We start from the raw sequence: 26,305 nt of genomic DNA on the forward strand, positions 1-26,305 counted from the left end.
CTAACAGGATGCTCTCGATTGTGCATCTGTAAAGGTTTGTGAGGGTTTTAGGGGTCAAGCCAAATTTATTCAGCCTCCAGAGGCTGAGGAGGCACTGTTGCACCTTCTTCACCACACTGTCTCTGTGGGTGGACCATTTCAGAACGTCATTGATGTGTACGCCGAGGAACATGAAGCTTTCCACCTTCTCCACTGCTGTCCCATCGATGTGGATAGGGGCGTGCTCACTCTGCTGTTTCCTGAAGTCCACGATCAGCTCCTTTGTATTGTTGACGTTGAGTAAGAGGTTATTTTCCTGGCACCACTCTGCCAGGGCCCTCACCTCCTCCCTGTAGGCTGTTTCATCATTGTTGGTAATCAGGCCTACTACTGTTGTGTTATCTGCAAACTTGATGATGGAGTTGGAGGCGTGCGTGTCCATGCAGTCGTGGGTGAACAGGGAGTACAGGAGGGGGCTGAGCATGCACCCGTGTAGGGTCCCTGTGTTGAGGATCAGCGAAGTGGAGGTGTTGTTTACTACCTTCACCACCTGGGGCCGGCCCATCCTGATATCCAGGACCTAGTTGCACTGGGCGGGGTTCAGACCCAGGGCCCCGAGCTTAATGATAAGCTTGGATCGTACTATGGTGTTGAAGGCAGAACTATAGTCAATGAACAGCATTCTTACATAGATATTCCTCTTGTCCAGATGGGATAGGGCAGTGTACATTGTGATGGTGATTACATCATCTGTGGATCTATTGGGGCGGTAAGCAATTTGACGTGGGTCAATGGTGTCAGGTAAGGTAGAGGTGATATGATCCTTAACTAGTCTCTCAAAGCACTTCATGATGACAGAAGTGAGTGCTAAAAGGTGATAGTTATTTAATTCAGTTGCCTTTGCTTTCTTGGGTACAGGAACAGTGGTGGACATCTTGAAGCAAGTGGGGACATCAGACTGGGATAGGGAGAGATTGAATATATCCGTAAACACTCCAGACAGCTGATCTGTGCATGCTCTGAGGACACGGCTAGGGATTCCTTTCTGGGCCGGCAGCCTTGCGAGAGTTAAAACGCTTAAATGTCTTACTCACCTCGGCCACGGGGAAGCAGAGCCCACAGTCCTCGGTAGTGGGCCGCGTCGGTGGCACAGTGTTATCCTCAAAGCGGGCGAAGAAGGTGTTTAGCTTTTCCGGAGGAAAGACGTCGGTGTCCGCAATATGGCTGGTTTTCCCTTTGTAATCCGTGATTGCCTGTAGACTCTGCCACATACGTCTCGTGTCTGAGCCGTTGAATTGCCGTTGATTTGCTTTGTTAAAATCCCCAGCTACAATAAATGCGGTCTCAGGATATGTGGTTTCCAGTTTGCATAAAGTCCAGTGTAGTTCTTTGAGGGCCGTCGTGGTATCAGCTTACATTTACATTTTTAAATTTTAGTCATTTAGCAGACGCTCTTATCCAGAGCGACTTACAGTAGTGAATGCATAAATTTCATTTCATGCATTTTTTTTTTTGTACTGGCCCCCCGTGGGAATCGAACCCACAACCCTGGCGTTACACACACCATGCTGGCGTTGCAAACACCATGCTCTACCAACTGAGCCACAGGGAAGGCCAGCTTGAGGGGGAATATACAAGTCTGTGACTATAACCGAAGAGAATTCTCTTGGGAGGTAATATGGTCGGCATTTGATTGTGAGGTATTTTAGGTCGGGTGAACAAAAGGACTTGAGTATATGTATGTTATCACAATCACACCATGAGTAGTTAATCATGAAACATACACCCCTGCCTTTCTTCTTCCCGGAGAGTTCTTTATTCCTGTCTGCGCGATATACTGAGAACCCAGCTGGCTGTATGGATGGGGAGTATATCCCGAGAGAGCCATGTTTCCGTGAAACAGAGTATCTTACAATCCCTGATGTCTCTCTGTAAGGAGATCCTTGCCATGAGCTCATCTACTTCATTATCCAGAGACTGAATATTAGCAAGTAATAAACTCGGAAGCGGTGGATGGTGTGCACGCCTCCTGAGTCAGACTTGAATACCTCTTCTCCGCCGGTGGTGTGTTGGAGCAGCCTCAAACAGCTCAAATAAGCAAAAAGAAACGACAGTCCATCAATACTTTAGGACATGAAGGTCAGTCAATCCAAAACATTTCAACATTTCAAGTTTCTTCAAGTGTAGTTGTAAAAACACAGAGATGCTGCTACCTACATACAGACTCGAATCATTGGCTACTTTAATAAATGGATCACTGGTCACTTTAAATAATGCCACTTTAGTAATGTTTACATATCTTATATTTCTCATTTCATATGTATATACTGTACTCTATACCATCTACTGCATCTTGCCTATGCCGTTCGGCCATCGCTCATTCATATATTTTTATGTACATATTCTTATTCATTCCTTTACACTTGTGTGTATAAGGTAGTTGTAATGTTTACATAGCTTACATTTCTCATTTCATATATATATACTGTACTCTATACCATCTACTGCATCTTGCCTATGCCGCTCTGTCATCGCTCATCCATATATTTATATGTACATATTATTTATATATATATATATATATATATTTTTTTTTAACTTCATTTATAGATTTTCAGATATAACAACAAACACAGTGCAAACCCAACCCCTCATTCTCTCATCCATCCATCCCCTACACTCCCTCCCTCCTATCTTCTACTCCCTCACTCTCTCCCACCCTCCACTCCCTCCCTCTAAACCACCCACCCACCGATGCATCTATACAAATAAGTTAAATAAGAAAGAAAAACAGAAACAAACAGTAATAGAAAAAAACTATGGATAAAAAAGTTCAATAAAAATTCTTATCAGCACAAATGGCCACTAGAACAGACATTACTGCTTACCAAACTATACAAGTTACACTAAGTAAAAGACAGGCTCTCCACATATTGTATTAATGGGGACCAGGTTAAATCAATCTTTTGTTGGGACCCATGCACAGTGTACCTAACCTTCTCCAGAGGCAGAGATGACATCACCTCCTTTGCCCACTGCATAAAGGAGGGCGGCTTTGCAGACTTCCAGTCTACCACGCCTGATGCATTCTGGTCAAAGGGAAGTACCCCAAAAATGTCAGTGACCGGGTTGGGGCTAACAGTTGTATTACACATATTTTGAGAATACCTAAAAAATGGGGTCCAAGGGGCCACTCAAAGATTGGCATGACCAAAACATCTGTCCCACAGTCGCTGGACATCTCAAACACTTGTGGTCAACATTTGGGTATATTTTCGCCAATCTGTCATTTGAGTAATGGAGACGGTGCAAAACCTTAAACTGAATGAACCCACGCCTTATGCAAAATGATGATGTGTTTATACGCTCAATAGTTGTGTGGATACGCTCAATGTTGCCATATATCATCGGGTAGCTCGCCACCTATGTCTTGCTCCTATGCAGATTTTGTATTTGCAAAGGAAGGCGGATTAATGTCCTGTATTATATTGTATAATCTGGAGATTGTGCCCTTCAGATAAGGGTTAAGATCTAAGCACCTCTCGACTGGACACTTAGTGGGCTCGAGTGGAAATTAAGTGAAATGTTTTTTGGCTAAGCTGCGAGTTTGCAGGTATCTAAAAAAGTGGGTATTGGGAATATTATTGTCAACCCACAGAGTATCGAATGAGACGAATGTGTTATCAATAAATAGGTCACAAAAAACCACCAGACCGTTCCTAGGCCAGAACTGGAATGCCGTGTCAATCTGTGACGCTGGGAAGAGATGATTAGATGTTAATGGAGTGAAGCCGCTTGCTTGTTTAAGGCTAAAGTGACTTTGGAATTGGGACCAGATTTTAAAGGAGTTCTTAACAATGGGTACAGAACATGGGTGCCAAGGTTCATGGGCAGTGGGGAGCACAGGAGCGAGACAGGAGAAGTTGGAAGGCTTGACTGTAACTCCATGATGGCCCAAGTTGGTCCATCCTGGTTTTCAAATGTAGAAACCCAATAAACACATTTAGATATATTTGCTGACCAGTAGGAGTGTAAAAAATGAGGAAGGCCTGTGGGTTTAGGTCTATCTAGATATACCTTTCTCATTCGTGTATTTGACTTATTACAAATGAAGTTGGAAATGTAGCTGTCCAGTTGTTTGAACATTGACTTTGGCAGAAAAATGAGAATCATTTGGAAAAGTACAAAAACCTAGGTAGTATAGTCTTAACAGAATTATTGCGACCTGTTAGTGAAATGGGAAGAGACGACCACCTTATGAAATCCTGCTTAGTGCGCTCCAGGAGTGTTTTGAAGTTATGTTTAAACAGAGCCTTAAATGAGCGTGTGACCTTTATCCCCAAATAAGTAAAGCCCCGATGCTCCACCTTAAATGGGAAATTGGCATACCCAATACCTTCTGCTAACTGATTAATGGGGAGGAACACACTTTTTGTTAGGTTTAACTTATAACAAGAGAATGTCCCAAAATCTTGTAGCATGTCAAAGAGATAGGGTTTGGACTCCACAGGGTTAGAGATGTATAAAAGAAGATTGTCTGCATATAAGGACAACTTGTGAGTTACGTTGACCCTTAATATTCTCTTAATCCTTTCCTCCGTGCGCAAGGCGATAGCAAGAGGCTCAATAGCCATATCAAATAGGAAAGGGGATAAACAGAAACCCTGATGGCCCTAGTGTGGAGAGGGAAGTACAGTTGAAGTTGGAAGTTTACATACACCTTAGCCGAATACATTTAAACTCAGTGTTTCACCATTCCTGACATTTAATCCTAGTAAAAATTCCCTGTCCTAGGTCAGTTAGGATCACCACTTAATTTTAAGATTGTGAAATGTCAGAATAATAGTAGAGAGAATGATTTATTTCAGCTTTTATTTCTTTCATCACATTCCCATTGGGTCAGAAGTTTATATACACTCAATTAGTATTTGGTAGCATTGCCTTTAAATTGTTTAACTTGGGTCAGGTAGCCTTCCACAAGCTTCCCACAATAAGTTGGGTGAATTTTGGCCCATTCCTCCTGACAGGGCTGGTGTAACTGAGTCAGGTTTGTAGGCCTCCTTGTTCGCACAGGATTTTTCAGTTCTGTCCACAAATTTTCCATAGGATTGAGGTCAGGGCTTTGTGATGGCCACTCCAATACGTTGACTTTGTTGTCCTTAAGTCATTTTGCCACAACTTTGGAAGTATGCTTGGGGTCATTGTCCATTTGGAAGACCCATTTGCGACCAAGCTTTAACATCCTGACTGATGTCTTGAGATGTTGCTTCAAAATATTCACATAATTTTCCTGCCTCCTGATGCCATCTATTTTGTGAAGTGCACCAGTCGCTCCGGCAGCAAAGCAACCCCACAACATGATGCTGCCACCCCCGTGCTTCACGGTTGGGATGGTGTTCTTCGGCTTGCAAGCCTCCCCCTTTTTCCACCAAATATAACGATGGTCATTATGGCCAAACAGTTCTATTTTTGTTTCATCAGACCAGACGACATTTCTCCAAAAAGTACGATCTTTGTCCCCATGTGCAGTTGAAAACCGTAGTCTGGCTTTTTTATGGCGGTTTTGGAGCAGTGGCTTACTGTGGATATAGATACTTTTGTACCTGTTTCCTCCAGCATCTTCACAGGGTCCTTTGCTGTTGTTCTGGGATTGATTTGCACTTTTCGCACCAAAGTACGTTCATCTCTAGGAGACAGAACGTGTCTCCTTCCTGAGTGGTATGACAGCTGCGTGGTCCCATGGTGTTTATACTTGTGTACTATTGTTTGTACAGATGAACGTTGTACCTTTAGGCATTTGGAAATTGCTCCCAAGGACGAACCAGGCTTGTGGAGGTCTACAATAATTTTTCTGAGGTCTTGGCTGATTTCTTTTGATTTTCCCATGATGTCAAGCAAAGAGGCACTGAGTTTGAAGGTAGGCCTTGAAATATATCCACAGGTACACATCCAATTGACTCAAATGATGTCAATTAGCCCATCAGAAGCTTCTAAAGCCATGACATCATTTTCTGGAATTTTCCAAGCTGTTTAAAGGCACATTCAACTTAGTGTATGTAAACTTCTGACCCACTGGAATTGTGATACAGTGAATTATAGGTGAAACAATCTGTCTGTAAGAAATTGTTGGAGAAAAATTACTTGTGTCATGCACAAAGTAGATGTCCTGACCGACTTGCCAAAACTATAGTTTGTTAACAAGAAATTTGTGGAGTGGTTGAAAAAGGAGTTTTAATGACTCCAACCTAAGTGTATGTAAACTTCCGACTTCAACAGTATTTGGGCTGAAATCTGAGGTGCAGTTAACCTCTCTAGGGCAGTTGGCACCAAATCGTCCCACCTACGTAACAGCCAGTTGAATCCTGTGGCGCGATTTTCAAATACCTTAGAAATGCTATTACTTCAATTTCTCAAACATATGACTATTTTACAGCATTTTAAAGACAAGACTCTCGTTAATCTAACCACACTGTCCGATTTCAAAAAGGCTTTACAACAAAAGCAAAACATTAGATTATGTCAGCAGAGTACCCAGCCAGAAATAATCAGACACCCATTTTTCAAGCTAGCATATAATGTCACAAAAACCCAGAAGACAGCTAAATGCAGCACTAACCTTTGATGATCTTCATCAGATGACACACCTAGGACATTATGTTATACAATACATGCATGTTTTGTTCAATCAAATTCATATTTATATCAAAAACCAGCTTTTTACATTAGCATGTGACGTTCAGAACTAGCATACCCCCCGCAAACTTCCGGCGAATTTACTAACAATTTACTAAATTACTCACGATAAACGTTCACAAAAAGCATAACAATTATTTTAAGAATTATAGATACAGAACTCCTCTATGCACTTGATATGTCCGATTTTAAAATAGCTTTTCGGTGAAAGCACATTTTGCAATATTCTAAGTAGATAGCCCGGCATCACAGGGCTAGCTATTTAGACACCCAGCAAGTTTAGCCTTCACCAAACTCTGATTTACTATTAGAAAAGTTTCATTACCTTTCCTGTTCTTCGTCAGAATGCACTTCTACTTCAATAACAAATGTTGGTTTGGTCCAAAATAATCCATAGTTCCAACAGCGGCGTTTTGTTCGTGCGTTCAAGACACTATCCGAATGGTAAATAAAGGTCACGCGCACGGCGCATTTCGTGACAAAAGATTTCTAAATATTTCATTACCGTACTTCGAATCATGTCAACCGCTGTTTAAAATACATTTTTATGCCATTTTTCTCGTAAAAAAGCGATAATATTCCGACCGGGAATCTGCAATTAGGTAAACAGACGAAAGAAAATATATTACTGGGTCGACTCGGGCACGCGCCTAAGCCCTTTGTCCTCTGATCAGCCACTTGGCAAAGGCGATAATGTGTTTCAGCCAGAGGCTGCCTCGATATCGTTCAGCTTTTTCCCGGGCTCTGAGAGCCTATGGGAGCTGTTTTAGAAGTTTTAAAGTTTTAGAAACTTTAGGGTGCGTTTTTTATCCGGCCGTGTAAATACTGCCCCCTAGCCCTAACAGGTTAACCTGTTACAAGATATGTAAACATCATTAAAGTGACTAGTGTTCCATTTATTAAATTGGCCAATGATTTCAAGTCTGTGTATATAGGCAGCAGTCTCTACGTGTCTTACGCAGTATTTACACGGCCGGATAAAAAAACGTACCCGATTTAATCTGGTTACTACTCCTGCCCAGTAACTAAAATATGCATATAATTATTGGCTTTGGATAGAAAACACCCTAAAGATTCTAAAACTGTTTGAATGGTGTCTGTGAGTATAACAGAACTCATATGGCAGGCAAAAACCTGAGAAGATTCCTTACAGGAAGTGGCCTGTCTGACCAGTCCTTGAGCTTCTTGACTCTGTTTATTGAAGACTGAGGATCTTTGCTGTAACGTGACACTTCCTACGGCTCCCATAGGCTCTCAGAAGGCGGGACAAAGCTGAATGATGTAATTCCAGCCCCAGGCTGAAACACATTAGCGCTTTTGGCAAGTGCTCTATCAGAGGACAATGGGCTGAGGTGCGTGCACGAGTCGACCCCATGTTTTTATTTTCTATCGTCGTTGAACCTAAACACAGATTCCCGGTCGGAATATTATCGCTTTTTTACGAGAAAAATGGCATAAAAATTGATTTTAAACAGCGGTTGACATGCTTCGAAGTACGGTAATGGAATATTTAGAATTTTTTTGTCACGAAATGCGTCGTGCTCGTCACCCTTATTTACCCTTTCGGATAGTGTCTTGAATGCACGAACAAAACGCCGCTATTTGGATATAACAATGGATTATTTGGGACCAAACCAACATTTGTTATTGAAGTAGAAGTCCAGGGAGTGCATTCTGACGAAGAACAGTAAAGGTAATAACATTTTTCTTATAGTAAATCTGACTTTGGTGAGTGCTAAACTTGCTGGGTGTCTAAATAGCTAGCCCTGTGATGCCGGGCTATCTACTTAGAATATTGCAAAATGTGCTTTCACCGAAAAGCTATTTTAAAATCGGACATAGCGAGTGCATATAGGAGTTCTGTATCTATAATTCTTAAAATAATTGTTATGTTTTTTGTGAACGTTTATCGTGAGTAATTTAGTAAATTCACCGGAAGTGTTCGGTGGGAATGCTAGTCACATGCTAGTCACCTGCTAATGTAAAAAGCTGGTTTTTGATATAAATATGAACTTGATTGAACAGACATGCATGTATTGTATAACATAATGTCCTAGGGGTGTCATCTGATGAAGATCATCAAAGGTTAATGCTGCATTTAGCTGTGGTTTGGGTTTATGTGACATTATATGCTAGCTTGAAAAATGGGTGTCTGATTATTTCTGGCTGGGTACTCTGCTGACATAATCTAATGTTTTGCTTTCGTTGTAAAGCCTTTTTGAAATCGGACAGTGTGGTTAGATTAACGAGAGTCTTGTCTTTAAAATGGTGTAAAATAGTCATATGTTTGAGAAATTGAAGTAATAGCATTTCTAAGGTATTTGAATAACGTGCCACGGGATTCAACTGGTTGTTGAGTAGGTGGGACGCAAGCGTTAATCTGCTAACCATGTGTATGTGACCAATAAAATTTGATTTGATGAAACTGGTTCTCATGAGGACCGCCACAGGAAAGGAAGATCCAGAGTTACCTCTGCTGCAGAGGATAAGTTCACTAGAGTTAATTCGAGTGTAGCGAAATGCTTGTGATTCTTTTTCCGACAGTGCAGTAATATCTAACAAGTAATCTAACAATTCCACAACAGCTACCTAATACACACAAATCTAAAGGGATGTAATAACAATATGTGCATATGGGGGGCGCTGGTGAGCAGCAACATGTGAAGACGCCTTTTCTCGGTGCTTCTATTATCCAGGGTGAACAATTTATTATTAATACTTGACCAACACCTCCCCACCGTGTTGATTTTGTAACATTTCATTTGGAATCGAACCCAATTTAATAATCTGGCTTTTTTTCCAGAAAATGTTGGCCTTTTAATCATAAAATGTTGAGACAACAACGGCCGCTGGCCACAAAAGAGCAGGCCTCTGCTGAAGCCTCGGGCTCACCTGACCTAGCCATGGTAATGGCGGCTATCATTAAATCTGAACAGACTGTGCTAGCTAAGGTGGAGTCATTGTCCACTGACCTACTCGCCAAATAGCTATTCTCTTGGGCCAAAATTCACCCAACTTATTGTGGGAAGCTTGTGGAATGCTACCTGAAACGTTTGACCCAAGTTAAACATTTTAATGGCAATACCAATCAAATACTAATTGAGTGTATGTAAACTTCTGACCCACTGGGAATGTGATGAAAGAAATAAAAGCTGAAATAAATCATTCTCTCTACTATTATTCTGACATTTCAGAATCTTAAAATAAAGTAGGACTAAGGGCCCTTCGACCTGAGGCATGGGTTTTTCCTATCCATTGAACACAGTTTATTATATAGTATACAGTAACCCTACAATAGGCCTAGCTATAACAAACATGTAGCCAATCTAGTTTTTGTTATTGACTTTAACATGGAAATATTTGTCTACACAAATTGCATTCACATTTCTTAAATGCACTGCATATTCGAGCCAAGAACAATTGGACAATGCCCAAACGTTAAACTCTATTATAGTAATATTAGCCTACTATCACCATGTATATGGCCTGTTAGTGACCTTGCCATTTGAAAGGTAAACAAACTGGTCAATAGCCGAGGCTACCAAGGACAGCGATCAGAAAAATGATGTCCAATATAAAGAAAAAATGTGAACGTCTGTTGACTGTTTTGCTGCTCATTATATTTGAATAAGACATTGGTTATAGGCTACTGATTAGGCTACTGATTAGGCTACTGTGCGCCTCCTCTAGCAAAATCGATGCCATAACCAACTGCGGTATTGCCAAGACCAGCGACCAGTGAGTATTAAATATCACCAGTATCGCTGCTGGAAATGGGCACTTTGGCACACGTTTTTAAAGACACACCTACAATATTTCCACCCCTCCCACCTCAGCACAAGCGAGTTGATATAAGACAGGTAAATTACTGGCGCCAGTGTTACAAAATAGCAGAGCGCTGGCTTTTACAAGTCGAAATTGCCTAAGAGCGTGTGTTTGACACAAGAACCACTTTAATACCAGCCGAAAATAGAGTCCACAGTGTTACTACTAATGGTATGTAGAAATACGATGTGAGCTGAAGTTTAGTCAACATGGGTGATATACTGTATACATGCTGTATGTTTTAACATACAGTATGTATGATTTGCAGGCAGACATCACACCAGAATTATACTATAATTCAGGAGCCATCAACTAAATAAACATTTGAAAAGATGTAGCAACATTTTGGTGTGTGAAAGATGAGAGGTAGAGAGAGAGATGATAAAGAAAGAGAGAGGAGATAAAGCGTTTGCACAGTTTCGCCTGTCTCTTAATTAAAAGTAAATGTATTTGCAGTGGTGTAAAGTACTTAAGTAAAAGTACTTTAAAGTGCTACTTAAGTAGTCTTTTTGCGGTATCTGTACTTGACTCACTATTTAGATTTCTGTCAACTTTTACTTCACTACATTCCTAAAGAAAATGTACTTTTTACTCTATACATTTTCCCTGACATCCAAAAGTACTCATTACATTTTTAATACTTAGCAGGACATGAAAATGGTCCAATTTACACACTTATCAAGAGAACATCTGTGGTCATCCCTACTGCCTCTGATCTGACGGACTCTTTAAATGCTTTGTTTGTAAATGATGGCTGAGTGTTGGAGTGTGCCGCTGGTTATCCGTAAATACGAAAGACACAAAAATAGTTCCGTCTGATTTTCCTAATTTAAGGAATTTTAAATTATTTAGTCTTTTACTTTTGCTGTAGCTCAGTTGGTAGCGCATGGCACTTGCAACATGAAGGTTGTGGGTTCTATTCCCATGAAGGAGCTCTATGAAATAAAGTATGAAAATGTATGCACTCATTACTGTAAATTGCTGCTAAATGACTGTAATCTAATCTAATCTTTTGATACTTAAGCATATTCTAGAAAGTATATTTACTTTTGATACTTAAATGTATTAAAACCAAATCCTTTTAGACTTTAACTCAAGCAGTATTTTACTGGGTGACTTAGATTTACTTGAGTCATTTCCCATTTTCTACTTTTACTCAAGTATGACTTTTGAGTACTTCTTCAACTGTGTATTTGTTTCAAAATGGCTCTGAAAGAGTGGAGATGTCCATTGTTTTGGCTGTGTCATTGGAATCCCCTAGCTACTGCATAATAAGCACTTAGTGTTAATCAGTAATACAGATGTAAAGCACAATACACTGAGATATGAACACCTCTCCAAGGTCATGAATAACAATGTGCAGGGAAATACTTCTCCAGATATTTACCAAGTTGTCTATTTTAATGTTAACATAATTGGAGATAGTTTCTACACACACTGATACAGAAACAACAGTCCTGTAAAGAGCGGTCACAAAGGCCTGAATAGTTTATTTCAGACAGCACTTCATATTTGATGACATACCAAATTCTGTCTCTGTTTCACCCTGTAGGCTGTGTGTGTACGTGTGTGTGTCTCTGCTATCTCTGCTCCTGATAATCAGTTTAAGCCAGTGTATGATGTGTGTGTGTGTGTGTGTGTGTGTGTGTGTGTGTGTGTGTGTGTGTGTGTATGTAGAAACAAACAAAAACATGCACACACACACACACCAGCCCCTGAAATGAAATGTTGAAGCTTTCATTAAAGTCCCTTTCACAGGGAGGATACTTAGGACTTAACAGATGGTGTAACGTTTGCTTCCAACTCACACCCTCAAACACATAGATCCCCTGAACGCAGCTCACTTTCCAGACCACTTTCCAGCTCACACTCTCAAACACCTAGATCCCCTGAATGCAGCTCACTCTCCAGATCCCAATCACCTGAATTCTAATCACCTGGACCCAGCCTCCTGCCTCTTCCTATGTATGACCTTCTGCCTGCCCCTGGACCCAGCTACCTGCCTCCTCCTGTGTATGACCTTCTACCTGCCCCTGGACCCAGCTACCTGCCTCCTCCTGTGTATGACCTTCTGCCTGCCCCTGGACCCAGCTACCTGCCTCCTCCTGTGTATGACCTTCTGCCTGCCCCTGGACCCAGCTACCTGCCTCCTCCTGTGTATGACCTTCTACCTGCCCCTGGACCCAGCTACCTGCCTACTCCTGTGTATGACCTTCTGCCTGCCCCTGGACCCAGCTACCTGCCTCCTCCTGTGTATGACCTTCTGCCTGCCTCAGGACACAGCTACCTGCCTCCTCCTGTGGTCCTTTACAATAAACACCTGCTGCGCCCTGCGCTTGAAACCAGCTCTCTGTCTCCCCTTGGGTTCATTACAGATGGCATATTTGACTCTGTGATATTTAGTTATTACTGCCATTATGTAATAAATATTTCAATAGGTAAGATGTGTAGATGGTTGGAAATATTTACAGGCTCCAATTGGGTAAAGCTGCTTTTGTTGTTTTTTTGTTGCAGTTTCTGGCAACAGTCAGTGGTGAATGTGAGGTGAGATTTCAGTCTTACAGGCATCATGAGCTTGATGTGTCAGATACAGGGATTCAAAACAAATAGGATTATTGTGCACTTCAACAGTTTATTGAGTCTAAATGGAAGCTAAAGAAACACCAAATACATCCAGTCTTGAGATGAAATGCATTTAAGTGTCAAAAATCATATTTTCATATTTCACTGTGTTTCTGTTTGTCATTTTCTTTTTCACTCAACTCAGAATTGCAACTCAGCATCATGATGCAATCAGCAACATGGCTGAACCTGTGTTCACATCCGATGTTGTCTGGGAATTAGGAGGTTGTCATTGCAATGCCAGAGTAGAAAGGAAACAACCTTACAGCTGAACTGAATATATTAGCATCTAACAAAGACCACAGCTTTAACCCAGTTATGTCGATGCTTGCTTTAACCCCACTGGACCAAAGCCAAACTGACCCACAGTGGTTGCCAGGGGTAATAGATGTATTATAATGACCAGAGTGGTTGCCATGGGTAATATGTGTTCTAAAGTAAGAGAGGTTGCTATGGGTGATTCAGAATAGATGCCTTTGGTGATTGATGTTCTAGAATGGCCAGAGGTGGAATAGATTCTGTGTGAGGTTTGGGGTGGTAGACATCTAAGAACTGTCGGTGTCTGTGTTGGTTTGCGGTCATGGTCATGTTGGTCAGGTTTAGGCTGCGGTGGCAAAGCCCACTTGGTTGCCTGTGCGGTCGTAGACGGAGTAGTACTGCATGAGGAATACATCTCCCAAAATCCACAGGGGCTGTCCGTTCTGGGACGGCAGGTAGGTGGGGGTGATCCCCACAGAGCAGACCTGGTTGTTCTAGATATAGAGGAGAACACGCATGTTGAGTGCAATACACACACACACACAGATAAACACACATGCACTACTGACACAAGGCTTATGGACCAGCTTGAGCCATCTAAAATGGCCTTCATTATCCTAACATCAGTCATAGAGGGTAACACACGGACAGACACACACCAACTCACCTGCTGGATGTATGCAGATGGCGACAGGGGGAAGTTGACTCCATTGATGGTGAAGGTGAGAGTAGGCAGGCTGTTGATCTGGTTACAGTTCACTGTGTACTACATCAACAAACAATTCACAGACATGAGTGACACAAAACATCCCTGTACTGGTTAACTCTGGTCTGCACTGGTTTCCACATCCTCTACTTTCTGGATTACACTGGTTTATGGTGTCAGTTGGTACTGGTCTGTAATGGTTTATAATGGCTTCCTGCTACCTGTCCATACTGGTCCTGCTGGGCTCCAATGGACTGCATCAGGGTTCCCATGATCTGTCCGGGTGCAGTCAGCATGGAGGTGCCTGTATCCACGATGGCCTGGCAGCCTTGCCCACACCACCCTGTCTCCTGACCGTTGATCTGGAACCTGGAGATTTACAAGGGTTAGTGTCAGACAGACAGACAGACAGACAGACAGACAGACAGACAGACAGACAGACAGACAGACAGACAGACAGACAGACAGACAGACAGACAGACAGACTAGCATTGACAGCGGTCTTAGACGTTTTTCATCCCAGCTTTTGAAGGCTCCTGGTGGTTCTGATATCAGTGTATGGTTAGGTATGTTTGGTTGGTGTGGTTGATCCTGACCCTTGGATGCCGATCTGCCAGTATGTCTGGGCGGTGACGGGGGTCCAGTAGATCTGACCCTGGTACTTGGTGGTGTCCACTTCTCCAAACGACAACTCACTGCCCTGCTGACCGCCGCTGCACAGACAAAGTTTTAAGTCATCAAACAGTTTTACATAGATAGAAGGTGGTCGGCAAGAAGATGGTTCACTCTTCACAGAAGACACTTTTCTTCTCAAAAATATTGTGCCTTATATCAGTGATTTAGTTTCTGGAGCAGGAGTAATGAATATAACATTGATTATGTACATAAATATGTAAGTACATCATTAAAGTATATTACCTGGTCATCTAGAAAACGAACACATTGGCCTGCAGAAGGTTCTGTGATATCTGTGTGTATTTTATATTGAGGTCCGGTAGTAGTACATTATATGTGTGGTAAGTAAGTAGTGGTAGGGGTACAGATGTCAGATCTTAACTTGATCACTTTTTTGTCACTGATAATTTTCCTGCTGTATCAGGAAATACAAATGAGCCTTGTGGGTCCCTGAAAAAAGAGCAGTTGTCTTTCTGTCCATGCTGGGGCAGTCGATCAGGGCTTGCTATTTAAATATCAAAATCCTCTGGCTGAAACATTAGGTCTGGGTCAAATTACTGCAACATTCAAATGTACAAACATGTATCTGAAATGCAGTCATACACATCAACAACCGTCCTTTTATATAGCATAACAACACAAGATAGATATTGGTCTCATCTAGGCTATGACATACAAGCTTCAAGTGTATCTTAAGTTCAAAATGTAGTTCAATCGTGGGGTGTGGTAGGGTGGGGTGGGTTAGGGTTGCTGCCGCCAGCTCGCACATATAAGCCTACCATGTTGGCTTTGGTTCAATTCCGGCCCACAACTTTCTGGCACAAATAAGTCAATCCCCCGATATACTAGATTTATTTACACATTTTAAATATGGACAGTCCAGGGATATTTTACCCCCGATCTTGATAAGAAATGACCATATCAGACCCTTTTGGATAACATAAATAGGAAACCAATAAAATTGTAACTATAGGCTACACCAACATTAGTGTCATGTCAATTCCCACAGTGGATACTTTATTTCTATTGTATGGAATGCTTGTCAAATAGATAAATCACCCTTAGTCTGCTCAAAAAGTACTCTGTTGTTCTTATTACAATACCAACCAGAGGGTGAACATATCTAGAAACACTTTGGTTGCAAGCAGGACTAAGGTAACGCCAACATCGTCTTTTAGGGAGCGGTAATGAAGTAAGTGTGAAAAGGTGTGTTAACCGCTACTGTTTGTTTCCCTGGCTGAGTTTATGAGCTGATTTGGGCCATCATCTGATTGACAGATGTAGGCCTGCTGTGGAACAATAAACCTTCCTCCAGTGTGGATGCTTGTCCACGTTTTATAGTTAGGCTATGTATAATTTGTGAATATAGTTCTGGTCTTTGGTGTGAATTGGAAGCTTGTATTGTGTGCCTTTAATATTTCATTTCTTAAAGCTGTCAAGATGTTTATACATTTGAGCCTATCCAAAGACGATTTAGTTGATTAATTTTACTTCTTGAAAACATTTAAATAAATGCAATTAACTTGAGGGTCTAATGTAGTCTCAGGCTGGTCACTAGATCCCACATCACAGGGCGCAAACTCATGAGGTTCGGTATGAGCTGCTTAGACCACTGCACTATGGCAGATCACAATGCTCTAGCGAGCATTAAGAATATTATGAATACTGATGATACATAGGTGTGTCATTTTGTATTATTTTGTTTTAAGCCTTCCCCAAACCATACCCCTAAACTTAACCACTCAGAATTAATTCCTGAACTGTTAACCTTTGAGTTGTTTCTGGTTTAATCATGTAACCACACAAAATGAATGCGTCAAAAATAGACATTGATCCATGAGTCAAATGGGCTGTGGGCCGAATTTGAATCCATGCCGACTCTGACATATATGTGCCGGGGTCAGTGGCTGTAACCGCTGAACCACACAGGATTTGAAGAAAACAATAATTAATTCTGCCTATTGCTTGCCTTCAACATATAATAAAACAGTTAATGTAAAACAACTGATTATCCCTAACGAAAATACATCTACCCCCTACGAATATGCCCGTTTATTATAATCCACATAAGAATTAACACGAGACACGTCGTAGCCTTCACGTAGCCTACATAAGGTACAATGTAGGTATGTTACTGCTTTGTATACAAACACGCTTCCAGCTGCCCACTGGTACAATTCTAAATAATTCTTCAGATATTCAAATCCTCCTGCCGCAAGATTATGATGAAAGCAGTCCAATTAAGAGCCGACATCTGTGTGGTATATGTATTGGTAGTGGTATATTTGTGGTAAGTAGTGGTATATTTGTGGTAAGTATTGGTAGTGGTTTATGTGTGGTAAGTATTGGTATTGGTATATGTGTGGTAAGTAGTGGTAGTGGTAGTGGTATATTTGTGATAAGTAGTGGTATATTTGTGGTATAAGTGATGGCAGGAGTACTGACCTGGTCATGTAGAATGCAAATATGTTAGACTGCAGAAGGTTCTGAGACATCATGTTGTCCATGACGGGAGTTTCTTGTCCAGCTGAGATGGAAGGATAGGAAAGGCCAAGGATACCATCAAACTGGGCCACAACAAAATTCTGACCTGGCTCGTTAGTGCTCAGACCAATCTCCTGGTTGTTAATGACAATACCACCGACCTAAAGAGGTGTCAAACAACACACACACTCAGCATCATGGAAACACGTTGGTTTTATTAGAATGGAAGTACATGTACTGTTGTGGCTGTATCTGTTGTGGCTTTTTATTGCATGTAGTGAAGAATAACTGTGGTAGAAGTAGTTAAGTATTTGTAAGGTTGTTATGGTGGAACTCACGTTGACGGTGTCGTATCCGAAGACTCCATTGAGACTGCCAGCTCCGTAGGGCAGGTAGAAAGTTTGCCCATTAGCTGAGTAGGTGGACGACTGCTGGGGGTTGAACTTTGTGTGGGCGTCTGCAGGAGGAAGGGACACAAACAACTTAAAGAGGAAATATACTGTCTACAATTTATTTATCTGGGAAGTATGTAGAAGTGATAATGGACCTAAATATCTCTGATGGTAGTTGTAGTAGTAGTAGTAAAGGTAGTAGTAGTGGTAGTAGGACAGTTAGTAACATTTATTGTTGAGGAAGTAGTAGATAATTGATACACATAGTAGGTAGTTGTAATATTGTCATGAATCTATCCAGCTGTACTCACTGCAGGCCTGAGTGTTGCAGAGTACAGAGTCAACCCACAGGTTGGCAGAGCCAGTGTCAAACAACACCTGGAAGGACTGGGGGGGAGTACCGATGGTGATGGCTCCATAGTAAGTGGTCTGGAAAACACAACAGGGATAATACAGTTGACAAAAGATAGAGGTGCTGCTAATACATTCAGACAACAACGCATCAGATCTAGAGTGGTTGGCTTGGTTTAGACTCTACTTCATGGAGTTAGACGTTATCGTGACATGGTTGTTATCTAGTTAGACCTAGAATTCAAATTTTTTACATTAGCCTACATCAGAATTTCTTTCTGGAATATGAAAATAGACTACTGTGGACATAGACAGATATAGACAGGACATTGAGTAACATTCTAGATAGACCATAAGCTTGGGTTTTGGAGCATGTACTTACGTCAGCGTAGTTGTTGATGTACATGGTGGTGGAGCCAGCGAACTCGTCAGGAAAGTATTTGAGAGCGGGGTCTTGGTAGGGCAGGCGTTCTCCCTTCTCCATCATTCTCTCACGGATTGACTTATGCTTCACCAGAGGGATCCTAGGGTAACAAGAACACAGATGCACTCAGATATGAAGTCGAACTCTGCAAATGCAAATAGGGGTAGAGAGAGCGACAAGGAGTTATCATTGACTATGAGAGATGAGAAAATAAAATGGTGTTTTAGGGAGAATTTAAAGAAAAGAGCAGCTGGAGTGATAATTTGAAACAGAAATAAAGTGAGTACTAACCTGTGGATTCCCTCAGCGAGCACAGCACATACCAGCACAATAACGAGACACTTCATGGTCGCTCCTGAAATCACAACCAGTGGTGGATACACCTTAGCTTGGGTCAGGACTGTTCTTATATACTGTACCAAACATACATATGTGCACACATGAATGCAAGCAGGTGTGATATGGGTACGCGTGACTGTGTGTACACATCCCTTATCAGACTTAAGTAGGTGACTATCAGCTCCTTTTTCCCCTGACTCCACATTCTCTATTCAGTGTGCAGGCAAGCCCCTACTCCCCTGTACCGATAGCAGCGCTAACCAAAACAGTACTATTAGTTTACTGAACCTATAAGGGAGATGACCAGATTAGATAAGATACAGGGCTCTATTTTAACAAACCGAAGGCAATGGTAAATCTTTTTGCTTACGGTAGCGCTATAGGTTCAGCACTGTCAGAAGTGTTTTTGCTATTTTCACAACCACAGTTATGAGAAATCTCCAGACACAAACATTGGCAGTAGAATGGCCTTTACTGAAGAGCTCAGTGACTTGACATGAAAATCAATTAGTTTAATTGGTCACGTATACATATTTAGCAGATGTTTTTGTGGGTGTAGCGAAATGCTTGTGTTCCTAGCTCCAACAGTGCAGAAGTATCTTACAGATCACATTACAAACTAATCTAAAAGTATAAAAAAATTGAATTAAGAAATATATAAATATTAGATTGAACAATGTCGGAGTGGCATTGACTAAAATTATTATTATATATATTTTTTTTCACCTTTATTTAACCAAGTTGGCAAGTTCTCATTTACAACTGCGACCTAGCCAAGATAAAGCAAAGCAGTGCGACACAAACAACAACACAGAGTTACACATGGAATAAACAACCATACAGTCAATAATACAATAGAAAAAAGTCTATTAACTATAAAGTACTATAGAATTAAATACAGTATATACATATGAGATGAGTAAAGCAGTATTTAAACATTATTTAAACGATTAGTGTTCAATTTTTAAAGTGGCCAGTGATTCCAAGTATATAGGGCAGCAGCCTCTTCTATTTTTTTATTTAACTAGGCAAGTCAGTTTAGAACAAATTCATATTTTCAATGGCGGCCTAGGAACAGTGGGTTAACTGCCTTTTTCAGGGGCAGAACAAGAGAATTTTCCTTGTCAGTTCTGCAATTCGATCTAGCAACCTTTCGTTTACTGGCCCAACATTCTAACCACTAGGCTACCTGCCGCCCCTCTAAGGTGCAGGGTTATGTAACCGTGTCGAAGCCGGCTAGTGATGGCTATTTAACAGTCGGATGGCCTTGAGTTGAAACTGTTTTTCAGTCTCTCGGTCCCAGCTTTGATTCACCTGTACTGACCACACCTTCTGGATGATAAAGGGGTGAACAGGCTGTGGCTTGGGTGATTGTTGTCCTTGATTATCTTTTTGGCTTTCCTGTGACATCGGCTGCTGTAGGTGTCCTGGAGGGCAGGTATTTTGCCCCTGGTGATGCTTTGGGCAGACCACACCACCCTCTGGAGAGCCCTGCGGTTCCGGGGGGTGCATTTGTCATACCAGGGAGTGATACAGCCTGACAGGATGCTCTCGATTTTGCATCTGTAAAAGTTTGTGAGGGTTTTAGGGGCCAAGACAAATTTATTCAGTCTCCAGAGGTTGAAGAGGCGCTGTTGCGCCTTCTTCACCACACTGTCTGTGTGGGTGGACCATTTCAGAATGTCATTGATGTGTATGCCGAGGACCTGGCACCACTTTCCTGGCACCAATCTCCCAGGGCCCTCACCTCCTCCCTGTAGGCTGTCTCATCATTCTTGGTAATCAAGCCTACTACTTTTGTTTAGTCTGCAAACTTGATGATTGAGTTGGAGGCGAGTGTGGCCATGCAGTCATTGGTGAACAGGGAGTGCAAGAGGGTGCTGAGCACGCACCCTTGTGGGGTCCCTGTGTTGAGGATCAGCGAAGTGGAGGTGTTGTTTTCTAACTTCACCACCTGGGGTCGGCCCATCAGGAAGTCCAGGACCTAGTTGAACAGGACAGGGTTCAGACCCAAGGCCCTGAGCTTAATGATGAGCTTGAAGGGTGCAATGGTGTTGAAGCCTGAGCAATAGTCAATGAACAGCATTCTTACATAGGAATTCCTCTTGTCCAGATGGGATAGGGTGGTGTGCATTGTGATGGCGATTGCAACGTCTGTGGATCTATTGGGGCGGTAAGCAAATTGAAGTGGGTCTATGGTGTCAGGTAAGATAGAGGTGATATGATCCTTAACTTGTCTCTCAAAGCACTTCATGATGACAGTGCTTTAGGGCGATAGTCATTTAATTCAGTTACCCTTGCTTTCTTGGGTACAGCAACAAGGATGGACATTTTGAAGCAATTGGGACAGCAGACTGGGATAGGGAGAGATTATATATGTCCGTAAACACTCCAGCCAGCTGGTCTGCACATGGTCTGTGGGACACGGCTAGGGATGCCATCTGGGCCAGCAGCCTTGCGAGGGTTAAAACGCTTAAACGTCTTACTCACATCAGCCACGGGGAAGCTGAGCCCACAGTCCTTGGTCGCGGGCCTTGTCGGTGTCACTGTGTTATCCTCAAAGTGGGCGAAGAAGGTGTTTAGCTTGTCCGGAGGCAAGATGTCGGTGTCTGCGACGTGGCTGGTTTTTCCTTTGTAATCCGTGATTGTCTGCAGATCCTGCCACATACTTCTCATGTCTGAGCCATTGAATTGGGACTCCACTTTGTCTCTGTACTAACATAGGGTGGGGGCCTTGTAGGCATTTTGAAAAGTTGAGTAGCAATGATCCAATGTTTTCCCAGTGGGAGTACTACAGTCAATGTTTTGATAGAACTTCAGTAGCGATTTCCTCAGATTTACTTTGTTAAAATCCCCAGCTACAATAAATGCAGCCTCAGGATATGTGGTTTCCAGTTTGCGAAAAGTCCAGTGTGGATCTTTGAGGGCCGTTGTGGTATCGGCTTGAAGGGGAATATACACGGCTGTGTCGATAACCAAAAATACATCTCTTGGGAGGTAATTTTTTTATTTTACCTTTTATTTAACTAGGGAAGTCAGTTAAGAACAAACTCTTATTTTCAATGACAGCCTAGGAACAGTGGGTTAACTGCCTTGTTTAGGGTCTGTCACGTCCTGGCCAGTATAAGGGTTAATTAGTATTGTAGTTTGGTCAGGACGTGGCAGAGGGTATTTGTTTTATGTGGTTCAGGGTGGTGTGTTTGTTAAAAGGGTGTTTGAATAAGTATTCCGGGGTTTTTGGGCACTGTTTGGTTTTCATGTATTTCTATGTTTAGTCTAGTGTGTGTGGTTCTATGTTGAGTTAATTGGGGTTGGACTTCCAATTGAAGGCAGCTGTTTGGTGTTGCCTTTGATTGGAAGTCCTATATTAGTTGGTTGTGTTTGTCTTGTATTTTGTGGGAGATTGTTCTGTGTTTAGCCTTGTGCCTTACCAGACTGTTTTTTGTCGATCGTAATTCTGTTTGTTATTTTGGGTGTTCATTTTGATAGTTAATAAAAGTCAAGATGAGCCTGCACATACCTGCTGCGTTTTGGTCCTCCTTCACCGACGACAACCGTGACAGAATCTCCCACCAAACCAGGACCAAGCAGCAGAGGAACGAGGAGGAAGGATGGACGTGGGCAGAGCTAAGGAGGAGTGTTTCCAGGGCGATGGAGGAGTTTAGGGAGACCGAGAGGCACCCCCAAGAATTTTTTAGGGGGGGGCACAAGGGCTGTTTGACGGGGCAGGAGCTGCCCGCCAGTCAACAGTCACCAGAGCTGCCCGCCAGTCAACAGTCGTCAGAGCTGCCCGCCAGTCAACAGTCGTCAGAGCGGCCCGCCAGTCAACAGTCGTCGGAGCTGCCCGCCAGTCAACAGTCGTCAGAGCTGCCCGCCAGTCAACAGTCGCCGGAGTGGCCAGACTGCGCTGAACTGCCGGAGTGGCCAGACTGCGCTGAACTGCCGGAGTGGCCAGACTGCGCTGAACTGCCGGAGTGGCCAGACTGCGCTGAACTGCCGGAGTGGCCAGACTGCGCTGAACTGCCGGAGTGGCCAGACTGCCCTGAACTGCCGGAGTGGCCAGACTGCCCTGAACTGCCGGAGTGGCCAGACTGCCCTGAACTGCCGGAGTGGCCAGACTGCCCAGACTGTCCCGAACTGCCAGACTGCCCAGACTGTCCCGAACTGCCAGACTGCCCAGACTGTCCCGAACTGCCAGACTGCCCCGACTGCCCCGAGCTGCCAGACTGCCCCGACTGCACCGAGCTGCCAGACTGCCCCGAGCTGCCAGACTGCACCGAGCTGCCAGACTGCCCAGACTGCACCGAGCTGCCAGACTGCCCAGACTGCCCCGAGCTGCCAGACTGGCCAGACTGCCCCGAACTGCCAGAGTGGCCCGACTGCCCGGAACGGCCAGAACCGGAGCCACCTCCTGATATAGGTGGGTTGGGGAGGGGGGGTGTAGCACAGTGCCGTCGTTGACGGCAGCCACCCTCCCTTCCCTCCCTTTTAGTAGAGGGGAAATTTGTTTTGTTGTTTGGGGTTGTTATTTTTTCGTTTTTTGTTTTTAAGGTGCTTCCGGGGTTAGCACCTTTAAGGGGGGGGTACTGTCACGTCCTGGCCAGTATAAGGGTTAATTAGTATTGTAGTTTGGTCAGGACGTGGCAGACGGTATTTGTTTTATGTGGTTCAGGGTGGTGTGTTTGTTAAAAGGGTGTTTGAATAAGTATTCCGGGGTTTTTGGGCACTGTTTGGTTTTCATGTATTTCTATGTTTAGTCTAGTGTGTGTGGTTCTATGTTGAGTTAATTGGGGTTGGACTTCCAATTGAAGGCAGCTGTTTGCATGAATCAGGCCTTCATGGTCAAATTTCTGCAAAAAAAACACTACTGAAGGACACCAATAAGAGGAAGAAACTTGCTTGGGCCAAGAAACACAAGCAATGGACATTAGACCGGTGGAAATTTGTCCATGGGTGTGATGAGCCCAAATTTGAGATTTTTGGTAAGTGAACGAATGATCTCTGCATGTGTGCTTCCCACCGTGAAGTATGGAGGAGGGGGTGTGGGGGTGCTTTGCTGGTGACACTGTCAGTGATTTATTTATAATTCAAGGCACACTTCACCAGCATGGCTACCACAGGATTCTGCGACGATACGCCATCCCATCTGGTTTGCGCTTAGTGGGACTATCATTTGTTTTTCAACAGAACAATGACCCAAAACACACCTCCAGGCTGTGTAAGGGCTATTTGACCAAGGAGAGTGATGGAGTGCTGCGTCAAATGACCTGGCCTCCACAATCACTCAACCTCAACCCAATTGAGATGGTTTGGGCCGCAGAGTGAAGGAAAAGCAGCCAACAAGTTCAGCATATGTGGGAACTCCTTCAAGACTGTTGGAAAAGTATTCCAGGTGAAGCTGGTTGAGAGAATGCCAAGAGTGTGTACAGCTTTCATCAAGGCAAAGGGTGGCACTTTGAGGAATGTAAAATATAAAATATATTTTTGTTTAACACTTTTTTGGTTACTACATGATTCCATATGTGTTATTTCATAGTTTTGATGTCTTCACACAAGTTGTAGAAAATAGAAGAAAAAAAAATTAGTAGGTGTGTCCAAACTTTTGACTGGTACTGTATATGTCTACCGTGTTGGCGTGGGTTGGATTTCAGCACACACCCTTCTGGCACAAGTAACTCAATCCCCACGATTGAGTTGGTTTCATTACAGTACATATTTCAAATATGGAAAGTCTAGGATATTGTACCCCTGATCTTGATAATAAATGACCATGCCAGAGACTTTTGGATAACCTAAATAGGAAACAAATAAAATAACAACAGGCTACATCATCATTAGTTTCCATTCATACAAAGTGTCAAGTAAATTGCCACCGTAGATTTTCCGTTGAGCTGAGACACTTTTCTTTGATGTGTAAATTGTCAGAGAATTTGTTTTACATCATAGTTGCACTTCTCCAGAAATATCAGAAGATATTCCATTGCATTCGATGTCACAACTGTTGATGAAGAGAGGATGGGACCAAAGCGCAGTGGGTTGCGTGCTCAACATATTTATTAATGAAATAATGCGAACACCACGGAAGAAAACAATAAACAAACTAACGACATGAAACAGTGAACGCATGCTCAACAAAAAGCAGTGCTCTCAAACAACTACCCACAAGTGAACAAACAAAACACACACCTACTTATAGGACTCCCAATCAGAGGCAACTAGAAACACCTGCCTCCAATTGAGAGTCCAGCACCCAACCTACACATAGAAAAACTAACCTAGAACATACCCATAGAAAACACACATAAACCAGTGACCAACAAAAACCCTGTAAAACATAAATACACTACCCCCTGCCACGTCCTGACCAAACTACAATAACAAGATATCCTCTATACTGGTCAGGACGTGACATTCGAGCCATTTCCGTTCTCAACATAAACTCATGGACAGTGAATCTTTCTAATAAGTTTGGTTTTTAATCAAATTAAATGAAAAACAATCAATCTGTTTTTAAAACAGCAATGTTTCTTTATAGCATTTGGTCAAAAACACGATATCATCAATCGAATGTCTTGTTCTATGAGCATAAGGCAATGTGTACACATGTAGGACTAAGGGCCCTTCGACCTGAGGCATGGATATTTTTCCTATCCATTGAACACAGTTTATTATATAGTATACAGTAGCCCTACAATAGGCCTGGTTATAACAAACATGTAGCCAATCTAGTTTTTGTTATTGACTTTAACATGGAAATATTTGTCTACACACTTGCATTCGCATTTCTTAAATGCACTGCATATTCGAGCCAAGAACAATTGGACAATGCCCAAACGTTAAACTCTATTATAGTAATATTAGCCTACCATCACCATTTATATGAAGAAAAAACAGGAATGTCTGTTGACTGTTTTGCTGCTCATTATATTTTAATGAAACATTGGTTATAGGCTACCGATTTTATTCAACCTTTATTTATCTAGGCAAGTCAGTTAATCCTTACAATGACGGCCTACCAAAATGAAAAAGGCCTCCTGCGGGGACGGGGGATGGGATAATAAATATAGGACAGAACACACTTCACAACAAGAGAGACACCACAACACTACATAAAGAGAGACCTAAGACAACAACATAGCATGGCAGCAACACATGAAAACACAGCATGGTAGCAACACAACATGACAACAACATGGTAGCAACACAACATGGCAGCAGCACAACATGGTAGAAGCACAAAACATGGTACAAACGTTATTGGGCACAGACAACAGCACAAAGACAAGAATGTAGAGACAACAATACGCAATGCAGCCACAACTGTCAGTAAGAGTGTCCATGATTGAGTCTTTGAATGAAGAGATAAAACTGTCCAGTTTGAGTGTCTTTTACAGCTCATTCCAGTCGCTAGCTGCAGCGAACTGAAAAGAGGAGAGACCCAGGTTGTGTGGGCTTTTGTCATGTCCTGACCAGTGAAAGGGGTTGTTTGTTATTGTAGTTTGCTCAGGGCGTGGCAGGGGGTGTTTGTTTAGTGTGTTTCGTGGGTTTGTTGGGCAA

The 26,305-nt window shown here is 42.5% G+C and overlaps 2 protein-coding genes across 3 annotated transcripts in view; one reads left to right on the plus strand and one right to left on the minus strand.

Moving 5' to 3' along the window:
* The window catches only part of mapk8ip2 (mitogen-activated protein kinase 8 interacting protein 2), a 151,016-nt gene that overhangs the window by 43,587 nt on the left and 81,124 nt on the right, over positions 1 to 26,305 (plus strand). The gene's annotated exons all lie outside the window — the stretch shown is intronic.
* LOC115197264 (gastricsin) lies at positions 13,110 to 18,801 on the minus strand. The gene is made up of 9 exons (XM_029758636.1): positions 18,701 to 18,801; positions 18,368 to 18,509; positions 17,946 to 18,063; positions 17,581 to 17,699; positions 17,204 to 17,403; positions 14,680 to 14,796; positions 14,305 to 14,452; positions 14,045 to 14,143; positions 13,110 to 13,871 (listed from the first exon to the last, which is right to left on the minus strand). The coding sequence occupies exons 1-9, from the start codon at positions 18,754 to 18,756 to the stop codon at positions 13,719 to 13,721; spliced, it is 1,152 nt and encodes a 383-aa protein (XP_029614496.1). The 5' UTR covers positions 18,757 to 18,801; the 3' UTR covers positions 13,110 to 13,718.

Source organism: Salmo trutta, chromosome 7 (genome assembly GCF_901001165.1).
Source record: "Salmo trutta chromosome 7, fSalTru1.1, whole genome shotgun sequence".
In the NCBI taxonomy this organism is placed as follows: domain Eukaryota; kingdom Metazoa; phylum Chordata; class Actinopteri; order Salmoniformes; family Salmonidae; genus Salmo; species Salmo trutta.